We start from the raw sequence: 25,987 nt of genomic DNA, 5'->3' as shown, positions 1-25,987 counted from the left end.
TTCATTTTTTAAATCATATTGTTTTGTATATGATTGCTTTGTATTTCAATTACTTACTTTTTAGAAAAGGAACTAACATAATATTGTCTGTTTATTTACATGGTATCAGTGTAAAAATATGGTAAACCACTCCTCCATACACGTCATCAGCCTGATTTGCATAAACTACCCTGAACTGTGAAATGCGGTGGAAACACTAACCACACATTTCTACAGGAACCTATAGATCCAGGAACCGGAGGTTTCCTGAACCAGAGGTTCCTGACCTAAATGACCATGTTGTGGTCCGAATTCCCAAGTGGGGGCAAGGGGTCACCGTGTATGCATCCCTTACATTAGCATACAAGAGGTCAATACTGTAGTCCTGTTGTTTCATGTGGGACAGCTCACAAACTGGTAAAAAGTAGCCAGAATAAAGTCCAAGGAGAAATGGTTAAAATCACCTGAAATTATGAAAAAAAACGCAGGGTGTTATGTCTGCAAAACACACAGCAATCACGTGACTACAGTAACCTCCCTCAGTAGATAGTATGGCCGGAGGCTAATAGTCCGCAACTCCAGGTCTGTTCTTCGGCAGGACATGTGCTGCTGAATTTTGGAGTAAGTGTAAAGGTACAATAACCTTTTTCGGGTGACCAGAAAGCAGGGCGTTACAATGATATATACGACTTGTAATAAAAGCATGCATTAGCGTCTATGTGTTGTTGTGAGAGAGAATTGGGCAAACTCTGGCTATATTCTTAAGATAATAAAAACCTATTTTTTTATTTATTTTTTTATATGTGGTATAAAACTAAGGTAAGAGTCGAAAACGAAGCCCAGATTTTTTACTTGTAGTGATGAGGTTAAAGACAAGAATTGTAGTTTTGGTATGTGTTTTTTTCTCAGGGTCAATGACTTGTCCTGGTTACGCTGTAAAAAGTGATCTCCCATCCAGGACTTAATTTCTGAAATGCAATTAAAAAGAGTATCAATTGGTCTTGTGTCATCAGGTGGCATTAAGGTGAAGCCAATCATCTACCAAAAAGATTTCTCCTCTCCCAGAAAGCATAAAAATTGCCAATAAAAGCCATGTTGTGGGAGGCACAGGTGGATGCAAGCCAAGTATTCAGGCTAAGTAATCTAGTGAAGCGACCTATTCCTCTGCTGCAAGTAGGGGTGGGGCCCGAGATAAAAACACTCAAACGTGTACGATTAAAAGAGTTAAAAAGGGCAATAAAATCATGCTTGAGCAGCTCCGACTGTTGTTTGCGAGTGTCATTGGCACCTGCATGGATGATTATTTTGCTGACCAGCGGGTGTGAGTTGAGGATGTCGGGGATTTGTCCCGTTATGTTAGCAACAGTGGCACCTGGGAATGACAGCGTGAGAACTCCTCTCACACGCACATTCCTCACTATAGAGTCCCCGATTAAGTGGGTGGTGGAAGGGGGTAGAGTGCCTGGCGAGCAGTGGTTTCCACATCATGGCTCCGGAGATCGTGATCCAGACCTTATACCGGACAATGAGGGTTGCCTTAAGCAAGGGGGAGCCACGCACCGCAGCTTTGTTCTTCCATGGAGCCGTGGTGAAGTTTATCTTCCCAAGGTATGATTTAGTGGGACAATAATGTGTGACGGTGGGGGACGGCAGTGTGGACCGTGCGGGGCCCAGCGACACTGTAGGGTGATCACAGCCGCCAGTAAGAGGAGGAAACTCGGCAGGATCCAGCAGGGGATTAGATCCGCTCTCCGACATTGACACGGAGGGAGGGGAATATGTCGGCCGACGTCCTAGAGACCTCTTGCTGCGGCGTCCGACCACGGTGCACTTCTCTGGCTGCGATGGGGGGGAACTGACCGGTGCTTTCGGCCTAACCCGAGGTGAAGCCAGGGACTGCCGCCAGTGGTGGGAGCACGCGGAGCGAAGGCAGCGCCGGCTGCTGGAGAAGAGGCCCAGGATGCAGTTGTGACCTCATCTGGAAGGAGCGCTGTGTCTGCTAGTTGGGCACTGGTGGCAATGGCCTGCATTTTGCAGAGGATAATCGTGTCCGGTTGCTTTTCGGCATCGTGAAAGGTATATAGCGCCGAAGTTCTACCATCGAGCTCGATCACTTTTTTGCAACTGGATGTGGAGTTGAGTGGAGGCGTGACTCACGTCACTCGCCGTAAGCGGATTGTTAGCTTAGCACCGTGAGGGACGTGAGCTTACTTTGTGCTATGGACTCAGACTGAAACAATTAAAATATAAATAAATGGTGTGAAAAGACTAAAATGGTTTAAAAAGACTAAAAAACACTTAAAACACTTTGAAAAGCACATAAAAGTAGCAAATTAGTATGGTTGTTAAAAGCAGCACAGCTCACGTACAGCTCACGTACAGCTCACGCGATGAAACCCTCCAGCTCTACATTAGCATCTACAGGGGATTAGCCATGTCACTGTGAAATTAAGCAGGCTGCTCTCCCAGTAAAGTTGCTGGTTGTTGAGCGGCGTAAGTCTGTCAACCTTGTTTGGTAGCGAGTTCACATTCCCTATTGTAATTTAGGAGATCGATGGTTAAACAGCACCTCCGGTTGTCTGCTAGCCTAGCCTTTAGTTTAGAGCCAGCCTTGCAGCCTCGATACCTCCTCCTCAGCTCTGCTGGTATCTGGTGTCGTGCTCCGTCTTTTGTTGTCCTCTTGGCTTCTGTTGAAAGTTTGTCATTTTCATGGGATATATATTAGACACACCCCAGTCCTAAACCAAGTTGGCAGAAATAGTAAAAGTTAGAAAAAAAGGTTACAAAGCTCGATGCTACAGAGCAACTGGAGATGTGGCTGTCTCTTACGCCACAAGCGCAATCTAGAAAAGTTATTGCCGAGGGGATGAACGATTTTTCGGGTAAATGTTTTTCTGGGCCAGTGGTGATCAGTATCATCTGCATGATGAATGTGCAACAATTATTACACATTGTAACACATGACTGAAGTATGACACTTGTGTCAATTAGTACACCATGTAACACATGAATAAAGTATGACACCTGTGTAACAATTAATACACAATGTAACACATGATTAAAGTATGACACCTGTGAAATAATTAGTACACTATGTAACACATAACAAAACTATGACACCTGTGCAACAATTAGTACACAATCTAACACATGACTAAAGTATGACAACTGTGTAACATTAGTACACCATGTAACACGTGACTTAAGTATAAGACCTGTGAAACAATTACTACACAATGTAACACTGTACATGACAAATACAAATAATTAGTAGACAACAAAACACAATCAAGCAATGAAAGGAAGGATGTGAGGATACAAGAGGTGGAAATCAGACTCACATGAGAAAAATCCGGAATAGAAACTTGATCCAGATTACAGGTGAGAGCATTGCTACTTGCTGCACGTCTTAAAAAAGTAGCAACAGAAGCACACTGGTCCTAGTTTTGCCACCAGAGGGGGAAAGACAACAACACAACTGATCAGATAAAGTCAACATTAGCCAGAGAATATCAACTGCTGCTTGGATATTATTAAGTACAATTTAACCTTTCCTTTATTGACATTCATTACATATTCATATTCATTACTAAAGTTAAACTACAGAAGATCAATGACTCTTAATGATATACTAAACAAGTGTAACAACGTCCTCAGGCACCTCACATGCAAAACATCACACTGTATGAATATAAATCTTGTATAAACATGAAATAATATATCATGCAAAAATATGAAACAAAATATTCTGGTTTACAATGTTTATTTTTTTAGTAAAGTGCACAAATGAATAATACTAACATTAATATAATAATAATAATATATTTAGTTTAAATTGTTGTATTTTTAGTGAAGTAAAGGATGAATATAAAATAAAATATCATGGTTTATGATGTTTATTTTTAGTAAAACAAAATATAAAATAATATATCATGGTTTATAATGTTTATTTTGTGAAGTAAAAATTAAACATAAAACAATGTATCCTGGTTTATAATGTACAAGGATACATATAAAATAGTCTATATCCTGGTTTATAATTAATATTCTAGTCAAGTAAAGGGTAAATATAAAATAATATATCCCGGTTTATAATATTTATTTTTTAGCAAACTAAAGGAAAAACATAAAATAATATATCATGGTCTATTTTTAGTGAAACAAAAATTCAATATAAAATAACATAGGCTTGTTTATTTATTTAAATGTTTTAGTAAAAAAAGATTACATCTAAAACAATATATTCTTCTTCATGATTTAAATGTTTGGTAAAGAACAGGATAAATATAAAATAATATGTTTTATAATGTTAGTTTAGTAAAGTACAAGGATGCGACAAGTGCGAAAGTAATAGTTAGAAGAGTGTGAATGATTTTTTTTTTTGAAGTAAAGCTTATTATTGTTTAAATAATAATAATAATAATTTAGCATATATCTTCATATTAATTGAACAGTGTGTCACACTGCTTTTATCTTATCCATTTGTTTACATATTTAAAATTTTAAAGGAAAGAACAAGTATTTCCAAACAGGAGTCTTTAACCACAGAAGAGGCTATTCAAGCTCTGGATTCTCCTTGGCACTATCGCTCAGCATGATTCCAAAGTCTGCACTGTATTTGTTTGTGAGTAGACAGGTGGTGCCGTAAACATTTCCTATGCGCCGTGTGTTATACCAACACATGTGAGCTTATGTAGTAATGTTACACTGCTCATTACCAGCAACTTTTACTGATACATATCACAGCAAACTAAATTAATAGGTGTTTTTTAAATTAGTTTTCTGTGTATTTGGGTGATTGTGTTTGATGTTCTGTGATGAACAGGCATGTGATTGTCAGTGCTCACCACTGGACTGGCACGAGCTGAACTGTTCCTGCTGGAGCTTCTGGACCTGGGATAGCTACTATACTCTAAAGACTGTCAAAAAACACAACATTACTACTACTCTAGTTATAAAACACTTACTCACATGGACAGAATACTTACACAAAAAGTAAGAGTACCACACTCAATATTAGTATCATTTGAGTACCACACGCGGTACTAGTATTGTGTGAGTACCATACACAGCACTAGTATCATCAGTACCACACACCATACTAGTTTTAAGTCAGTACCACACACAATACTAGTATCATATCAGTACCACACACACAATATTAGTATCAAGTCAGTACTACACACAGCACTAATATTACATCAGTACCACACAAAGTACAAGAATCATGTGAATACTACACACACAGTCCTAGTATCATATAAGTACCACACACAGTAATAGTATCATGTGAGTACCACACACAGTACCTGTATCAAGGCAATGCCATACATAGCACTAGTATCATATCAGCACCACACACAGTACTAGTTTCAAGACAGTACCGCACACAGTACTAGTATCATATCAGTACCACACACGATACTAGTATCAAGTCAGTACCACACACAGTATTAGTAACATGCAAGTACCACACACACGGTACTACTATCATATGAGTACCACAATATGGGGTAAATAACCATCACATGTCTAAAAAGTATTCACATGTATCATGTGAGTATACTACACAGCACAATAGTATATTGTGAGTAGCACACACAGTACCAGTATCAAGTCATTACCACACACATTCCTATTACAAGACGGAAGCAGCCCGCAGGAGACACCTACGCTCCACCTATGCTCTCCAATGTAAATGTTGAACATTGTTATGCTTTTTCCCCCATAAAACTACTGTAGTTGTTTCTAGTACATTCTATTGTAATGTTTGTTACCTATTTCTTTTTTTTAATGATTTTTTCCCACATTTTAAACACTTTCTTGTGGTTTACAGAACATGTGATAGTGTTGCTTTAGTCAACATTTTGCATAGATTTTGTTTTACAGACCATCTTCAAGCCGCTTTGACTGTCTGTTCAGAATGGGCCATTTTGTGGGTGGTCTTATTTACGTGCCAAAGACCTCCTCCAGGTCACACCCCTTAGACGGCGTCTCCACCCCGTCAGCCATGTTGTAATTTTTAGTGCTTCCATACTGAGCCTACTGACAGATCTAAATTAGAACTAAACACTACATTGCATTTGCAAGTTAATAGAAGTCACTATTCAACAATACACTGCAATGTTAATGGAGGTTAATCAATCAATCAATCAATCAATGTTTATTTATATAGCCCTAAATCACTAGTGTCTCAAAGGGCTGTACAAGCCACAACGACATCCTCGGTGTCGAGTGGGTCTGACATAATATTGTGAAAGTCCAACACATCAGCGAAAGTCCAGTCCATGGTGGGGCCAGCGGGAACCATCCCGAGTGGAGACGGGTCAGCAGCGTAGAGATGTCCCCATCTGATGGACAGGCTAGCGGTCCACCCCGGAGCAGAGTAGAAAAGAAAAGAAAAGAAACGGCAGATCAACTGGTCTAAAAAGGGAGTCTATTTAAAGGCTAGAGTATACAAATGAGTTTTAAGATGAGACTTAAATGCTTCTACTGAGGTAGCATCTCTAACTTTTACCGGGAGGGCATTCCATAGTATTGGAGCCCGAATAGAAAACGCTCTATAGCCCGCAGACTTTTTTTGGGCTCTGGGAATCACTAATAAGCCGGAGTTCTTTGAACGCAGATTTCTTGCCGGGACATATGGTACAATACAATCGTCAAGATAGGCAGGAGCTTGACCATGTAGTATTTTATACGTAAGTAGTAAAACCTTAAAGTCGCATCTTAGGTGCACAGGAAGCCAGTGCAAGTGAGACAGTATAGGCGTAATATGATCAAACTTTCTTGTTTTTGTCAAAAGTCTAGCAGCCGCATTTTGTACCATCTGTAATCTTTTAATGCTAGACATAGGGAGGCCCGAAAATAATACGTTACAGTAATCGAGACGAGATGTAACGAACGCATGGATAATGATCTCAGCATCGCTTGTGGACAAAATGGAACGAATTTTAGCGATATTACGGAGATGAAAGAAGGCCGTTTTAGTAACACTCTTAATGTGTGACTCAAACGAGAGAGTTGGGTCGAAGATAATACCCAGATTCTTTACAGAGTCACCTTGTTTAATTGTTTGGTTGTCAAATGTTAAGGTGGTATTATTAAATAGATGTTGGTGTTGAGCAGGACCGATAATCAGCATTTCCGTTTTCTTAGCGTTGAGTTGCAAAAAGTTAGCGGACATCCATTGTTTAATTTCATTAAGACACGCCTCCAGCTGACTACAATCCGGCATGTTGGTCAGCTTTAGGGGCATGTAGAGTTGAGTGTCATCAGCATAACAGTGAAAGCTAACACCGTACTTGCGTATGATGTCACCCAGCGGCAGCATGTAAATACTAAAGAGTGCAGGGCCAAGAACTGAACCCTGGGGAACTCCGCACGTTACCTTAACATAGTCCGAGGTCACATTGTTATGGGAGACACACTGCATCCTGTCAGTAAGATAAGAGTTAAACCAAGACAAGGCTAAGTCTGACATCCCAATACGCGTTTTGATACGCTCTAATAAAATATTATGATCAACAGTATCGAAAGCGGCGCTAAGATCAAGAAGCAGCAACATAGATGAAGCATCAGAATCCATCGTCAGCAATAGATCATTAGTCATTTTTGCGAGGGCTGTCTCCGTAGAGTGATTTGCCCTGAAACCGGATTGAAAAGGTTCACAGAGATTGTTAGTCACTAAGTGTTCATTTAGCTGCTGTGCGACAATTTTTTCGAGAATTTTCGAGATAAACGGTAGGTGGGACACCGGCCGGTAGTTCACCATGAGGTCAGGATCGAGGTTAGGTCTTTTGAGTAGAGGATGAATAACCGCTTTTTTGAATGCTAGAGGAACAGTACCAGAGGAAAGTGATAGGTTTATAATATTTAACACTGATGGACCTAATAAAACAAAAAGCTCCTTGATAAGTTTCCCAGGAATTGGGTCAAGTAAACATGTTGTTTGTTTTGTCCCATTTACACATTTTAATAATTCCTCCAATGTTATTTCATCAAAGAGAGAGAAACTATTTTGGAGGGCAATGTCCGTCGTATATACAGTCATATTTGTGTTAATAGAACCCAGTTGTGGCTGGGATGCATTGTCTTTAATCTCTTTTCTGATGAGTTCAATTTTCTTATTAAAGAAATTCATAAAGTCATCTGCTGAGTGGGTGGAGCTACTGGGAGGAGTCCCTTGTTGGGTTAGCGATGCTACTGTACTAAACAAAAATTTAGGATCATTTTTGTTGAGGTGGATGAGATTTGAGTAATATTTAGCTTTAGCTGAGGTAAGCATGCGTTTATAAGTTATTAAACTATCACTCCATGCTTGATGGAAAACCTCAAGTTTAGTCGCACGCCATTTGCGTTCCAGCTTTCTACATGATAATTTCTGGTAATAAATAATAATAATAATAATAATAAATAATAATAAAATAATAATTGGTAATAAAATAGATTTTAAAATAAAACTATCTAACGCAGCACTACAATGTTAATAGAAGTCACTATCCAACAAAACACTGCAATGTTAATCGAAGTTAATAAAATACATTTACAAATATAACTATCTAACGCAGCACTACAGTGTTAGTAGAAGTCACTATCCAACACAACACTGCAACGTTAATAGAAGTTAAGAATAGATGTACAAGTAGAACTATCGAGTAGACGCACCAATAGGTCTCCTCTGGATGAGCGTGAGACTTTGCTGTCGTCACTGAGTTTTGAACTCTAGCAAAGAGAAACAGTAAGTGCTGACATAAAATATTAGTTCATGACGAATATAATGAATATAACTACTAACCCTGCTGGACACAACACTGTACTCATCATCATCACAGCCGTTCCTCTGCAATGCAACAAGGAGCCAAGTCATGTACTTGTACAATATTTAAAAAGCAGTACTTTTTACACATTTGTTTTATATTTATGCTTATGTTTCTTCAGTACTTTTTACATACTTCTTTATCTTTATGCTTATCGTTCTTCAATACTTTTTAAATACTTCTTTATCTTAATGCCTACGTTTCTGCAGTACTTTTTACATCTTTATCATTATGCTTTTGTTTCTGCAGTACTTTTTACATACTTTTGTATCTTTATGCTTATGTTTCTACAGTACTTTTTTTTTTACATATACCTCTATACTTATTTTATTTCTGCAGTATTTTTACATAACTCTTTATCTTTATGCTTATCTTTTTACATTACTTTTTACATACTTCTTTATCTCTATGCTTATGTTTCAGCAATACTTTTTATACACTTCTTTATCTTTATGCATATGTTTTTGCAATACTTTTTACATACTTATTTATCTCTGTGCTTATATTTCAGCAGTACTTTTTCAATACTTATTTACCTTTACGTGTACTTTTTAAATCTCTTTGCTTATGTTTTTGCAATACCTTTTATATACTTTTTTACCTCTATGTTTATGTTTTAGCAGTACTTAAATATTTCATTATCTTTGTTTTACATATTTATTTTCATGCTTATGTTTCTGCAGTACTTATTATACTTCTTTATCTTTGTTTTACATACTTCTTTATCTGTAGGCATATGCTTCGGCAGTACATTTTACATACTTCTTTATCTTTATTCTTAGTTTCTCCAGTACTTTTTACATACTTTATGCTTATGTTTCTTCTTTTTCTTGGACTTCTTGTGCAAGACCAAGGAGGAGCCCTTCGAATGACACAAAATAAGAAACATTTCAACCTAAACCACAGTGTTGATTTTTCATTGCACAATTCATCACATAAGACACATACACTATGGATGGATTATTGATTACATATGCCCTAGTGTGTGCTCTATAATCAATATAACGTGTTCACTGGACTCAGAAAAAGTGATTAAATGTGACATATTCATGATCCGGTAATCAATCTGCATGATCTTACTGCAAATACCAGTACATACACTATATAAATTCATCACTAGATACACTGCATCGATGTACCACAAAATTATCACTATAGTCACTGTATAACCTCATCGATGTATCACTAAATAGATGTACCCCAAGATACACTATATCAATGCATCATTAGATACACCAACGGTGTATCAATAGAATTGATGTACACTGAAACGACGTCTACGCCTAACTTGGCATGCGTTAAACACTGCACTGCTGTTATTAAACAGTGACAGGTAGAGACGCCTGCACCCTGCTCTGCTCGTCTCCTTGGTGTCACACTAGCAGGACTAACAGCAAATCACTGTGTTAAATAAAGTCTTTAGACATGTTTCCGTCCAGTACCAACACCAGTGAGACGTGCTTCCCATTTGAATGAAGTGCTGGCTGTCCAGAGTCGGGACCCGGGGTGGACCGCTCGCCTGTGCATCGGTTGGGGACATCTCTGCGCTGCTGACCCGTCTCCGCTCGGGATGGTTTCCTGCTGGCCCCACTATGGACTGGACTCTCACTATTGTGTTAGATCCACTATGGACTGGACTTTCACTAATATGTTAGATCCACTATGGACTGGACTTTCACAATATTATGTCAGACCCACTCGACATCCATTGCTTTCGGTCTCCCCTAGAAGGGGGGAGGGGGTTACCCACATATGCGGTCCTCTCCAAGGTTTCTTATAGTCATTCACACCGACGTCCCACTGGGGTGAGTTTTCCTAGCCCTTATGTGGACTCTGTACCGCGGATGTCGTTGTGGCTTGTGCAGCCCATTGAGACACTTGTGATTTAGGGCTATATAAATAAACATTAATTGATAGATTGAATTCAAGCAGGACCTGAATTCAAGAAATGCAGAGATGTAATTGAAGGACTATTTCACGTGACGACAACAATTTTACTAAATAATGCAATTTAGTTGTATTTTGTCATTTGATATACATGTTTCATACTACAAACAATTAAGTGTATGACAGGTCAATAGGGCATGTCCAATTGATGAATTGTGGGCCACCCACAGACGAGAGAGCTAAAGCTAAAGGCATCATGTAATAAGAACAATATAAAAATATTAATACTAATAAATAACAAAAACACAAAGATATGTCTTTAATTGTATAAATAATGTTTATTTAGCCTTTGTATTAGACTATGTACAAACCCCGTTTCCATATGAGTTGGGAAATTGTGTTAGATGTAAATATAAACGGAATACAATGATTTGCAAATCATTTTCAACCCATATTCAGTTGAATATGCTACAAAGACAACATATTTGATGTTCAAACTGATAAACATTTTAACTCATTAACTTTAGAATTTGATGCCAGCAACACGTGACAAAGAAGTTGGGAAAAGTGGCAATAAATACTGATAAAGTTGAGGAATGCTCATCAAACACTTATTTGGAACATCCCACAGGTGAACAGGCAAATTGGGAACAGGTGGGTGCCATGATTGGGTATAAAAGTAGATTCCATGAAATGCTCAGTCATTCACAAACAAGGATGGGGCGAGGGTCACCACTTTATGAACAAATGCGTGAGCAAATTGTTGAACAGTTTAAGAAAAACCTTTCTCAACCAGCTATTGTAAGGAATTTAGGGATTTCACCATCTATGGTCCGTAATATCATCAAAGGGTTCAGAGAATCTGGAGAAATCACTGCACGTAAGCAGCTAAGCCCGTGACCTTCGATCCCTCAGGCTGTACTGCATCAACAAGCGACATCAGTGTGTAAAGGATATCACCACATGGGCTCAGGAACACTTCAGAAACCCACTGTCTGTAAATAAAGTTGGTCGCTACATCTGTAAGTGCAAGTTAAAACTCTCCTATGCAAGGCGAAAACCGTTTATCAACAACACCCAGAAACGCCGTCGGCTTCGCTGGGCCTGAGCTCATCGAAGATGGACTGATACAAAGTGGAAAAGTGTTCTGTGGTCTGACGAGTCCACATTTCAAATTGTTTTTGGAAACTGTGGACGTCGTGTCCTCCGGACCAAAGAGGAAAAGAACCATCCGGATTGTTATAGGTGCAAGGTTGAAAAGCCAGCATCTGTGATGGTATGGGGGTGTATTAGTGCCCAAGACATGGGTAACTTACACATCTGTGAAGGCGCCATTAATGCTGAAAGGTACATACAGGTTTTGGAGCAACATATGTTGCCATCCAAGCAACGTTACCATGGACGCCCCTGCTTATTTCAGCAAGACAATGCCAAGCCACGTGTTACATCAACGTGGCTTCATAGTAAAAGAGTACGGGTACTAGACTGGCCTGCCTGTAGTCCAGACCTGTGTCCCATTGAAAATGTGTGGCGCATTATGAAGCCTAAAATAGCACAACGGAGACCCCCGGACTGTTGAACAACTTAAGCTGTACATCAAGCAAGAATGGGAAAGAATTCCACCTGAAGCTTAAAAAATGTGTCTCCTCAGTTCCCAAACATTTACTGAGTGTTGTTAAAAGGAAAGGCCATGTGACACAGTGGTGAACATGCCCTTTCCCAACTACATTGGCACGTGTTGCAGCCATGAAGTTAATTATTATTTGCAAAAAAAAATTAAGTTCATGAGTTTGAACATCAAATATCTTGTCTTTGTACTGCATTCAATTGAATATGGGTTGAAAAGCATTTGCAAATCATTGTATTCCGTTTATATTTACATCTAACACAATTTCCCAACTCACATGGAAACGGGGTTTGTATTACAAATTATATGATGACATCACATTTACACCCCCCCTAACTCCACACCTCCAGGACACCATTACCGTAAGTAAGTTGCTGACCTGTGGGAAACGCCATATTTTACCTATTATAATTAATAATCGTGATTAATAATCGTGATTTCAATGTTGATAAAAATAATCGTGATTATTATTTTGGCCATAATCATACGGCATTAATAAAAAAATCTATCAATTTATCGATCCATCAATAGATACACTGTATAGATGTATAAATAGATAGGGTACACAGTTATGACATATCAAGTGTATAGATGTATAAATAGATAGGGTACACAGTTATGACATATCAAGAGATGCACTGTATAGACGTATCAAGAGATGCATTGTATCGATTGCACTTGCTCAGTAAGAATGATATTTGACTGCCAATTCAAGTAATACTAAAATACAGCAATGATGTTATCATTAGTGTAATTTAGTAAACATCACAGTGTCGATAGAGAATAATAACGAACATCAATTAACTAAATGGATATGAAAATACACTTTCAAGTCTTGTTTTATCATATTTTGATGAAACCAATGAAAAACTGAGGATTGATCGCAGCATGACATAAAAACAACACAATCCACTGCAGAAATCTAAATATATATTCGCCATCACTTTGCTACCAAACATATCATGCAAATTAAAACAAAAACTACATACAGTAATATAACATTTGAAGAAAAACATGCATGATTTGCTTTATGCACAATTTTAATTACAGTAAACATGTTCACATGCACACAAACAATTTCTTTTCACTCAGATGTACTCCAAAATCTCATCAGCCTTACCCCTGCACCATGAACTGAATCAAGATCCGACTGTACAAGAGAACAAAGAATCAGCAACATCTACTAGTACTACTACTACTACTACTACTACGACCACCACCACCATCTTTTTCCCCCAAAAACATTGAGTTTTAATAGCTGTTGAGAATATGCTGTATATGCCCTAATTTATAATTGCATTATTCATTATTTATTATCACATTGTACAAAACATGCATTATTCATGATCTATTAATACATCCTAGATGAATTTTGTCTATTGCATGCTTTATCACCACATATTATTCACTTACCACCAAATTAAATTGGTATGACATTGTGGTAACATGAATGCGGAATATGCAGGATCCACTGTCCGCTAATTTGTCTTGTTAGCTTTAACATACAGTTATGGTGTTTTTTTTAAGATAGCATAGCAAATTTTAGCATCTTTAATGTGCAAAAATATCCTTCAAGTTGTATGTATGCAACCCTAACTGGAAAGGTTTGGACATGTGTATTGTCAACCTTATACCATGACAATGAAAGTTGAAGTATATTTGACGTGCGTTAATAGTTATACAACTCACCCTGACACCCACTGACATGTGCTCATCATCGTCTGACAGCTGGAAGACAAAAGATACAACTTAAGTCATAAGTGTCATGTTTGCACTGCACAAACATTTAGGACAGCACGTTCCTTATTTTTAACTCTTTGCAGATGCATAATCACGATGTGAAAACAAAACTTATTTTATGACACAGGCAATATTTCACATTAATAATAAAACTGTATATTTCTTCAATGTGTACTTGGATATAAAGAATGGGTCACTTTTTTATGTAAAATATGTGTACACCATCAAGGACAGAAATGTATGTACTGTATGTATGAACAACTACGTCTGCATGTATGAATACATACGTATGTATACATAATGAATACATACGTATGTATGCATACATATATATGCATGTATAAAGACATTTGCATATAATGTATGAATAAGTATGTATAGATGTAAAAGTATGTATGTACGCATGTATGAATATGTATGTATGTATGTATGAATACATATGTATGTATGGTTAAGTATGTATGCTTGTATACATATGTATGTGTGCATGCATGAATACATGTGTATGAATATATATGTATGGATTTGTATGTATGTACCGTATGTATTAATACATATCGTATGCATGGTTGTATATGTATGCATGCATGAATACTTACTGTATGCATGTATGAATAAGTATGTATGCATAGGGCTGGGCGATATGGCCCCGAAAAAAACCAATCATATTTAATCTTTTCATATTATTCGATCTCGATTAATATCATAATTTTTTTAATGTTTTATTAAAGGGCAGCATGTGCCGTGCAGGATTATACCAAGTACCGTTGCATCCCTACTGTTTACTACTGCAGCATCTTGTAACAGATATTTCCGCCATGTTTGTCGAGGCAATATACAGTATGTATTCGTGGCCACACACGGTAACTGGAACCTCGCGGTTCCAGGCTAAGTTGTACGGGATCTCGGAGCAGCAGGGGGCCCCAGAGACGGGGCATGCAGGCCCACCGGTGTGTGGACATGCCCTGGTGCCCAGTCAACCCCTGTCCCAGCTATGGGTAAATAACCCCAGCTATGGGCGAATAGTGAAAACCGCCTCAACGGTGGACCAGGCGGAAGATGGCGGCAGCGGAATGCACCACAACGGCTGGGAAGGCGGATGAAGGCTGCAGCAAAGACGGGTCCCCAGTCGTCTTGGTTTCCATGCCACTGGACCCTGGCCCGCTCAATGCCAAGGACTGTGTGGTGGCTGACCGTGCACCAGTCTCCCCACATTAAAAGATTCCACGCACAGGCGTCCTCCATATAGGGAATCCACCCTAACATCCCTTGGAGGACAGTCATACTCGTTTCGAGTGACCGCCGACGATACAGTATGTTAACAGCTGACACATGTCATTTTGTTCTTTGTCTTTGTGCTTCTTTTGCGGTACATTTTGTGGGGCTAAAGAGAACACAATTTTTCCTTTCAAAGTTATTTTGTTATTTTGCTTGTCATCACAAACTTAATTCTGCAATCAACAAATGGTGTACTGAATACTACCATACTTGTATTTCCATCTATCCATCCATCCATCCATCCATCCATCTTCTTCCGCTTATCCAAGGTCGGGTCGCGGGGGCAGCAGCCTAAGCAGGGAAACCCAGACTTCCGTCTCCCCAGCCACTTCGTCCAGCTCTTCCCGGGGGATCCCGAGGCGTTCCCAGGCCAGCCAGGAGACATAGTCTTCCCAACGTGTCCTGGGTCTTCCCCGTGGCCTCCTACCGGTCGGACGTGCCCTAAACACCTCCCTAGGGAGGCGTTTGGGTGGCATCCTGACCAGATGCCCGAACCACTTCATCTGGCTCCTCTCGATGTGGAGGAGCAGCGGCTTTACTTTGAGCTCCCCCCGGATGGCAGAGCTTCTCACCCTATCTCTAAGGGAGAGCCCTGCCACCCGGCGGAGGAAACTCATTTCGGCCGCTTGTACCCGCTTGTATTTCAAGTTAACATTTATTAAACAACACTTTGAAATAGTAAATTATTATTTGTATACTTTGATTATTTGTATACATACGTGCTTCTCACTAGTGGTTTGGCAAACGTTAAGCAGTGACCCAGATTGTGGAGTTTTTAAAAACTCAAATACTGTAGCTTATATTTAATGACAGCACATGAAAGTGCAGTTTGAATATGAAGTACTGTAAAATAAAGTGTACCAACACATAAAACTTAATGATTATTTCAGGTACAAAATGTGTTTATCTGCTAAATTAAAACATGATTTCAACAAAAAGTGTCTGCAGAGTTTTTTAGTAGATGTTGGATATAAATGATTTATGATGAAAAATATTTAGAAATAAAAATGTATTAATTCTGATTAGATTGATCTTTCTGTGTGGAGTTTGCATGTTCTCCCCGTGACTGCATGGGTTCCCTCCGGGTACTCCGGCTTCCTTTCACCTCCAAAGACATGCACCTGAGAATAGGTTGATTGGCAACACTAAATTGGCCCTAGTGTGTGATTGTGAGTATGAATGTCGTCTGTCTATCTGTGTTGGCCCTGTGATGAGGTGGTGACTTGTCCAGGGTGTACCCCGCCTACTGCCCGAATGCAGCTGGGATATGCTCCAGCACCCCCGGCGACCCCGAAAGGGACAAGCGGTAGAAAATGGATGGATGGATGGAATTACTATGTGTGTTTATTCTTCCAGTCTGGACCAATACAGTAGTAGACATTCTGAGCCTGCCTGCGAGTCCGCATTCAGGGCAGGATTACTGGTGAGCTGCAGCAGACAGTGAGACAAAAGTCTGTCACTGAAGTTGCTGCTCCTCGTCAATGTTGGGTTTCAACTTCAAAGCTAATTTTAGCCATATTTCTTTATTTTGTTCTTCTGGGCTGCACTTCGAGCTGTATAAGTGGGCAAAGGCACAATGCTGATTGAACAATAATTAAGTGACAAATTTTGTGACGAGCCTGACTTTCATGACGGTGGACAGGGACGGTCGCGCACAGACACAAACACATTCATTCAAGCCCCCGTACACAAACACACACAGGATCATCATCACGGTCAATAAAGGTGTATTGTTCAGTGGAGGATTATACCGAGCATCGTTGCTTCCCTACGGTTTACTACTGCATTATCTTCTAACAGACATTTCTGCCATGTTTGACCCAGGTAATATATGCTAAAAGGTTATCACCGTGATATGACTCAAATTAATCACAATCATCGATCACTATCATTTAATCACCCAACCCTATGTATGCATCTATGAATACTTATGTATAAATATGTATGTATAAATGTATGAATACCTATGTATGCATGTATGAACACCTATGTATGCATGCATGAATATGTATGTATGATTATGTGTATATCCGTGCATATACCGTAATTTCCGGACTATAAGCCGCTACTTTTTCCCCTCGTTCTGGTCCCTGCGGCTTATACAAGGGTGCGGCTTATTTACGGCCTGTTCTTCTCCGACACCGACGAAGAGGATTTGGGTGGTTTTAGTACGCAGGAGGAAGACGATGACACAATGATTAAAGACTGACTTTTCATAGGCTGGTTATTTTGATAACGTACAGGCGAGCACTTTGTATTACTTTGCACCGTTGTATTATTTGTACTCTGCACGAATGCTGTTCGCCATGTCAAAGATGTGAAAGTTTGATTGAATGATTGAAAGATTTATTGTTAATAAATGGGACGCTTTGCGTTCCCAAACAGTCATCTCTGTCCCGACAATCCCCTCCGTGGTAGCAGGAACCCCTATATACTACGGTAATTACACATCAAAACCCTGCGGCTTATAGTCGGGTGCGGCTTATATATGGACCAATCTGTATTTTCCCCTAAATGTAGCTGGTGCGGCTTATAGTCAGGTGCGGCTTATAGTCCGGAAATTACGGTACACAAATATATACAAATATTTTGTTTTTATGAATATGTACGTATGCATGTATGAATACGTATGTGTGTATGTATGAATACATACTGTATTCATGTATATATGTATGCATGTATGAATACAAATGTATGCATGTATGAATATGTATGCATGCAAGTATGAATACCTATGTATGCATGTAAGAATAGGTATGTACTGTATGTATGATTACCTATGTATGTATTAATAAGTATGTATACATACATGTATGAATATGTATGTATACATTTATGAAATACATATGTATGCATGTATGAATACTTACAGTATGTATGTATGTATGAATACATGCATCAGTGGCAATTAATTACCATTAATATTAAATGTGCACTAGAATGCATTCAACTTTTGTTCAGAAGCGGCTGATTTTGTGACAGCTGAAACGTTTTGTTTTTTTCATTCATTCGTAGCAGCACAGGGCATTAAACCGTTATCAAGCTTAGTGTCCAGTGTCTTCAATCGGAAAGCACTGTTAATTTCTCAAAGTGTTATCAATCACGGTTTTGCGATATTTTTAATTTAAAACGGTAATGCTAACTTACGTTTTGTACTGGTTATTGTTACATCCCTAGCATGTGTGAATATGTCTGTGCATAACAATTAGTAAGTTTGTATGAATACATATGTGCACATGTTTATATAGGTATATATGAGTATGTACGAATATGTTTGTATGATCATGTCTATCTGTGTTGGCCCTGTGATGAGGTGGCGACTTGTCCAGGGTGTACCCCGCCTTCCGCCCGAATGCAGCTGAGATAGGCTCCAGCACCCCCCGCGACCCCGAAAGGGACAAGCGGTAGAAAATGGATGGATGGATGGATGGATCAATAAACATGTATGAATGAATATGTAGGTACATATCAATAAGCACAAATGTTTGGATATGTATGTTTGATTAATAAGTAGAAATGTATGCCTATGTATTATGTATCAATAGGTAGAATTGTGTGAATGTATGTACGAATGAATGACAGTTTTGATGAGAGGGAAGCTACAAAGCGTGTGCACCTGTGAGGGGCGTGAGTATCTCTCACTGTCCTCCTGCATGAGGGAGGGAAGGATGAAGGCGAGGAAGGAGATGAAGAGTGAAGGAGGAGACGACAAAGATAGGACATCACAAACAGAAGATGGAGAACGTTTGAGATTTTACAGTCAATTAGGAGTTTGCATATTTTCACTTCAGCCAACAAAATGATTTCTATACATCATTGTCATTTTAATAATATTATCACATTCCACACCATGCCCATATCTTTAGTTTCTCTATCATCACTTCCTGGGCCACTCAGCATTCCACAACATACATTATATACTGTAATAATGGTGATCATCTGTTGATCATCATTTGTACAATTGTACAATATATATGTACAATTGCACATCAGTATGTACTGATGTACAATTGTACAAAGGGTTAAAAGAAAAATGCACTTTTTAAAAATGTTCCCTTTTCTGTTTATATTCTACAGTAAGTAGTAAAATACTCCAAGTACGAGGCGGCTAACAATGGAGGTGTTATGGATCACACTCCTGCTGCTGCTCTTCCTGCTGTGCGTCCTGACGGGCGCGCCACGGGCCACGCCCACAGACGCACTCTCTCCGCTGCTGGCGCACCTCCTCCCGCTTGCAACCAATCCGTAATCCACACACCTGCCCGTGATGAGCGATCTGCCTTCAAGAGCCAACGCAGCCTGAGATCCGACGCCAGAACGTAGCTTCTCGTACCCAGTACAGTAAGCCCACACGTTCGCCGCTCATCCATTTGTGCATTTTCTCTCCCTGTGCTTCCTCCCCGCCGTGCTCATTGTCGCTTGTGTTTTGTCTTCTCCAGCTCCCCGTCATCCTTCCTTGTCAAGCTGTGTGCCTTGTCACCTTGGACCTTCCCATGGATTCCCCCTTGCCTTCCTGGATTTTCGACCTCACGCCTGCCCACTGACAACGACGCCGCGCTCCTGCCCTCGACTACCCGCCTGTCCTCCAACACTCGAGCCTGCCTTGCCCTTATTTGGACTTCCACCTGGATCAACACGCACCCTCAACATCCTCTAACAACCACGCTCAGATAAGTCTCACATTTAGTCACACTACATCTCTTTGGTTTAATTACACATCTTACTCACATATCCAGCTGTCAATAAACACGCTGACAGCTAAACGAAGTCATTGTTTCTGTCGTCTACTTCTCCCAGTAAAACGTCACAGTACGTTCTGGCCATGTCAGAACCAGACGGCAAAGACATGACGCGTACCCCGCTCACCTCCAGAGCCTCCCCTGTACCCAATATCACAGGTGTGCACACGGCCCTCCAGCAGCACCAAGAGCGCTTTTGTGTACTTGAAAACAAGCTCGATGCTGCTTTTGCTGACATTTTAGCTCGACTAGAATTAATTTCCCCAGGCTCTTCCGCTCCGCCGGCAACCGAGCAAGTCGCCTCTGCCGCTGCAGTCCCCATACTGCCCCCTACTTCCTGCGAGCCGAAGATCGCTAGCCCCAGAGCATTCGAAGGGGATTTTGAACTTTGCCGTGGCTTCTTGGTCCAGTGTGACAAGGTTTTTCGTCACCAGCCCTCTCGTTACACTTCTGACGGGGCCAAAATAGCCTTTATTTTTTCTTTATTGACTGGAAGGGCCCTCCAGTGGGCCACGGCAGCAGTTGACCACAACATTGGCCTCAGCACAAATTTTGCCACGTTTCGCTCTGAATTCCAGGCAGTTTTTGATCACCCCATGGATGGAGGAGACGCCGCCTCACGTCTTCACTCCCTCCAGCAAGGTTCTCGGTCTGTTGCAGACTACACCCTCAAGTTCCGCACCCTGGCCGCTGACAGCGGGTGGGATAATAAGGCCTTGATGAGCGCCTACCGTCGGGGCCTCTCCGACGAAATCAAGGACGGATTGTTGCGAGACCGCCCGGCCACCTACCATGACCTCATCCAGTTGGCCCTGCTCATGGACCAGAGGCTAAAGGAACGGGCAGCGGAACGAAGACTCGCAGCCCCCGAGAGGACCAGACGGCCGGCGTGGGAGAATCGGACCGCTTCCTACTCCCCTAATGCTCCCAGATATCGGGCTGAAGGCGCCCCCTTGGTGGACCAGTCTTGGTTTTTTCCCGCACCTTCCAGTGGGGTGGAACCCATGCAATTGGGCAGGACACGACTTGCCACTGAGGAACGGGAGAGGAGGTTCCGGCAGCGTCTCTGCCTCTACTGTGGTTGTGCGGGTCACATGATCCAGACCTGCCCCACACGACCAAAAGATCAGGCTCACTAGTAAGGGGAGTACTAGTGAGCCATACCACCTTTCCCTAGGGTCGCAGTGACCCTGGCAGCCTCTTCCCTGCTACTTTATCTTGGGAGTCAAAGAGTCTGAGGGTGGGAGCATATTTGGACTCGGGTGCAGATGAGAGCTTCCTGGACCATGATTTTGCCTGTCAAGCCGGGATTGAAATTCTGCCCCTGGAGAAGTCCTTACCAGCTCAGGCCTTGGATGGACATCCCTTGGGACCTATCACCCACCGTACAGCACTGGTCACACTAACCCTGTCAGGCAACCACACGGAACAAATCAGCTTTTTGATCCTCAACGCCCCCGTAGCTCCCCTTGTCCTCGGCCGCTCATGGCTTCGCCAGCACGACCCCCATATTTCCTGGATTTCAGGGAGAATCTTGGCCTGGAGCACGGCATGCCATGCTAACTGCCTCAAGGCAGCAGCCCCCGTCTCGGAGAACCCCAAGCCTGAGTCATCCGCATCCGACCTGTCTGGGGTTCCCGTTGTCTACCATGACCTTGCAGCCGTATTCAGTAAGGCCCGGGCACTATCCCTACCCCCGCACAGACCGTACGACTGTGCCATCGATCTCGTACCCAACGCAGTACTCCCTTCTAGCCGCCTGTACAACCTGTCCATACCCGAGAAGAAGGCCATGTCTGACTATATCACGGACTCACTCGCTTCAGGGATCATCACTCCCTCCAAATCACCGGTAGCCGCTGGATTTTTTTTTGTCGACAAGAAGGATGGCTCCCTCCGCCCTTGCATCGATTACCGAAGACTCAACGCCATCACAGTCAAGAACAGGTATCCTCTTCCACTCATGAGCTCCTCCTTCGAACCTCTTGCCCCTGCAACAGTCTTCACCAAGCTTGACCTCCGCAATGCTTACCATCTCGTCCGGATTAGGAAGGGGGATGAGTGGAAGACAGCCTTCAACACACACCTAGGCCATTTCGAGTATCGGGTCATGCCCTTCGGTCTGACCAATGCCCCAGCCGTCTTCCAAGCTCTGGTCAATGACGTTTTAAGAGACATGCTCGAGAAATTGGTGGTTGTTTATCCGGACGATATTCTGATCTTCTCTCACAACAGGCAGGAACATCAGCAGCACGTCCGCCTGGTTCTACAGCGCCTCCTCGAGAAACGCTTGTTCATCAAGGCAGAGAAATGTGAGTTCCATTCTTCTTCTGTAAACTTCCTGGGCCACGTCGTCGAAAGGGGTAACATCCGAGCCGACCCCAAGAAGATCAAGGCAGTGGTGGAGTGGCCCCAACCCACCACTCGTACTGTACTAAGGAGGTTCCTTGGATTTGCTGGATTTTACCGTCGATTCATACTCAACTTCAGTAAGGTAGCTGCACCTCTCCACGCACTTACATCTACACTTACTGCTTTTGTTTGGAACAAGGAGGCAGACGTGGCGTTCCAGAGCCTCAAGAGGAGCTTCAGTTCCGCCCCCGTTCTCGTACACCCTGACCCGGACATGCCGTTCACGGTTGAAGTAGACGCTTCTGACTCTGGGATTGGGGCAGTGTTGTCCCAACGTGCCAGTGGGAATAATGTGTTGCACCCGTGTGCATTTTTTTCAAGACGCCTCTCTCCAGCCGAGAGGAACTACGATGCAGGGAACCGAGAACTGTTGGCAGTCCACGATGCACTGGTCGAATGGAGACACTGGCTGGAGGAGGGCCAAGCATCCGTTTCTGGTCCTGACCGACCATCGCAACCTCATCCACATCCGATCCGCTAAAAGACTGAATGACAGGCAAGCTCGCTGGGCACAATTTTTCTGTCGCTTTAACTACACCCTAACCTACAGACCAGGTTCACGTAACGGCAAGGCGGACGCTCTTTCCCGGATCTTATCAGAGGAACCCACCATTAAATCCACTCCTGAGACCATCCTTCCCCCTAACCGCATCATCGGGATGGTAACTTGGGAGATCGAGGGCTTGGTCAAGACGGCCCTACGTTCCGACCCTGGTCCCGGAAATGGACCCCCTAATAGACTGTTCGTTCCTGAACTTTTAAGGGCCAAGGTACTTGACTGGGCTCACTCAAGTGTGTTTACCTGTCATCCCGGAGTCCATAGGTCTCTAGGTTTTATTCAACGCCGTTTTTGGTGGCCTTCCATGGAGGTGGATACCCGTGAGTTTGTCGCCGCCTGCAGCGTCTGCGCACGGAACAAGGCAGACCACAGGCCTCCTGCCGGCCTCTTACACCCCCTTCCCATCCCCAGTCGGCCTTGGTCCCAAATTGCTGTTGATTTCATCACGGGGCTCCCCCCCTCTAGAGGTAACACCACAATCCTCACCATCATTGACAGGTTTTCTAAGGCAGCACATTTTATTTAATTGCCCAAACTCCCATACTCTGCTGAGACGACGGACCTGCTGGTACAGCATGTGATCAGAATCCACGGGATTCCCTCCGACATTGTCTCTGATCGTGGCCCCCAATTCATTTCTCGGATCTGGCAGGCCTTCTGCAAGGGAGTTGGGGCCACGGTTAGTCTGACTTCCGGCTACCACCCCCAAAGCAATGGTCAAGCAGAGAGGGCAAACCAGGGTGTGGAGACCATGCTGCGCTATATGGCTGCGCAACAGCCCAACTCCTGGAGCAAATGTATTCCATGGGTGGAATACTGTTTTAACTCCATGACCTGCGCAGCTACTGGTATGTCCCCGTTTGAGTGCTGGCTGGGGTTTCAACCACCCTTGTTTCCTTCCCAGGAGATCGAGGTGGCAGTTCCTTCCACCCGGGCCTACCTGAGACAATGTCGTAGAGTGTGGAGGTCCGCCCGCGCTGCCCTACTGAAGGCGTCTGAAAAGATGTGTCGCAACGCCAACCGGCGGCGCATTCCGGCTCCCGACTACCAGCCCGGACAGCAGGTGCTGCTTTGGGCCAAGGACCTCCACCTCCCGATCTCCTCCCAGAAACTTGCACCACGTTTTGTTGGACCGTATACGGTAAAATCCAAGATCAACCCTGCTGCAGTACATTTGGATCTTCCACATTCCATGAGATCCCACCCTGTCTTTCATGTCTCCCAAATCAAACCAGTAGTTAGCAGTTCCCTGTCCCCCCCCACCCCTGCTCCTCCTCCTCTTAGGGTCCTCGAGGATGGGGACCAAGTTTGGACGGTCAAAGAGATTCTCAGGGTCCGGCGACAGGGTATACCTTGTGGACTGGGAGGGTTATGGTCCTGAGGATAGGTCCTGGGTACCGGCATCTTACATCGCCGACCCCCTCCCTGATCGAAGACTTTCACAGAGCTCACCCTGAGGCACCCCGAAGCTCGCCGAGAGTCTCGCATAAGGGGGGGGGGTCCTGTTATGGATCACACTCCTGCTGCTGCTCTTCCTGCTGTGCTTCCTGACGGGCGCGCCACGGGCCACGCCCACAGACGCACTCTCTCCGCTGCTGGCGCACCTCCTCGCGCCTGCAACCAATCCGTAATCCACACACCTGCCTGTGATGAGCGATCTGCCTTCAAGAGCCAACGCAACCCGAGATCCGACGCCAGAACGTAGCTTCTCGTACCCAGTACAGTAAGCCCACACGTTCCTCGCTCATCCATTTGTGCATTTTCTCTCCCTGTGCTTCCTCCCCGCCGTGCTCATTGTCGCTTGTGTTGTGTCTTCTCCAGCTCCCCGTCATCCTTCCTTGTCAAGCTGTGTGCCTTGTCACCTTGGACCTTCCCGTGGATTCCCCCTTGCCTTCCTGGATTTTCGACCTCACGCCTGCCCACTGACAACAACGCCGCGCTCCTGCCCTTGACTACCCGCCTGTCCTCCAACACTCGAGCCTGCCTTGCCCTTATTTGGACTTCCACCTGGATCAACACGCACCCTCAACATCCTCTAACAACCACGCTCAGATAAGTCTCACATTTAGTCACACTACATCTCTTTGGTTTAATTACACATCTCACTCACATATCCAGCTGTCAATAAACACGCTGACAGCTAAACGAAGTCATTGTTTCTGTCGTCTACTTCTCCCAGTAAAACGTCACAGGAGGTAATGAATGGGAAGGTCCTCCACCAATAAAAACATCTAAAAATGCTCCATTTACATGCCCTGATCTGCATATTAACCAAGCTATAGCGACATTGTTATTGTAAGAGCGAACACAGAGGAACTACTTTTAGTAACACAGTGCTCTGATCACTGAGAAACTCCCACTGCTCTCTGGCCACCAGCAATAAGTAGGCTAGCTACTGAGCTACTGCTGCTTCTGAATCGCCTATGAGTTTGTAATTAATAGTAAATTATAAATCATGTATAATGAAAGTTGGTCAACTCTGAATTTCAACTTAGACCCGAAAACATCGCTAGGAAGACAAGATTCTTGTTTCATTCCAGCATTTTTTATCTAAGGATTGAGGGCTATGACGAATTCATCATCTAAAGTTTGGTGCTAAAAGATACAAACATCCCATTAGTTGGCATCCCAGTAGGAGCAGACACTGTTTTCTTATGTTTATATTTTGTATTGTATTGTTTTGCACTTAGCAATACTGCTACATTGTAATGAGTGTTTCAGTAGGGGGGCGTGGCGAAGTTGGTAGAGTGCGTGCCAGCAATCGGAGGGTTGCTGGTTGCTGGTTACTGGGGTTCAATCCCCACCTTCTACCATCCTAGTCACGTCCGTTGTGTCCTTGGGCAAGACACTTCACCCTTGCTCCTGATGGCTGCTGGTTAGCGCCTTGCATGGCAGCTCCCGCCATCAGTGTGTGAATGTGTGTGTGAATGGGTGAATGTGGAAATACTGT

General features: G+C 42.6%; 1 protein-coding gene across 25 annotated transcripts in view; it reads right to left on the bottom strand.

Moving 5' to 3' along the window:
* lrrfip1a (leucine rich repeat (in FLII) interacting protein 1a) overlaps positions 1–25,987 on the bottom strand; it is a 175,230-nt gene that overhangs the window by 48,096 nt on the left and 101,147 nt on the right. For 8 of the 25 annotated variants that reach the window (XR_009828303.1, XR_009828311.1, XR_009828298.1 and 5 more), the window contains 7 exons: positions 18,944–18,976; positions 13,999–14,037; positions 9,601–9,657; positions 8,774–8,818; positions 8,644–8,700; positions 4,827–4,898; positions 3,321–3,419 (listed from right to left, as the gene is read on the bottom strand). Coding sequence is in view for 3 of the 25 variants with exons in the window: in XM_062067807.1 (XP_061923791.1) it covers positions 3,321–3,419; positions 4,827–4,898; positions 8,644–8,700; positions 8,774–8,818; positions 9,601–9,657; positions 13,999–14,037; positions 18,944–18,976 (402 nt within the window). In the remaining 22 variants the exon portion in view is untranslated. Of the gene's footprint in view, positions 1–3,320; positions 3,420–4,826; positions 4,899–8,643; positions 8,701–8,773; positions 8,819–9,600; positions 9,658–13,429; positions 13,460–13,998; positions 14,038–18,943; positions 18,977–25,987 lie in introns of all 25 variants that reach the window. The other 17 variants (XR_009828315.1, XR_009828301.1, XR_009828316.1 and 14 more) reach the window with 14 other exon arrangements.

The sequence above is a fragment of the Entelurus aequoreus genome, linkage group LG13 (genome assembly GCF_033978785.1).
Source record: "Entelurus aequoreus isolate RoL-2023_Sb linkage group LG13, RoL_Eaeq_v1.1, whole genome shotgun sequence".
NCBI lineage: Eukaryota > Metazoa > Chordata > Actinopteri > Syngnathiformes > Syngnathidae > Entelurus > Entelurus aequoreus.
The sequence above is the reverse complement of the archived record's forward strand: the minus strand, read 5'-3'. Positions and strand labels throughout refer to the sequence as shown.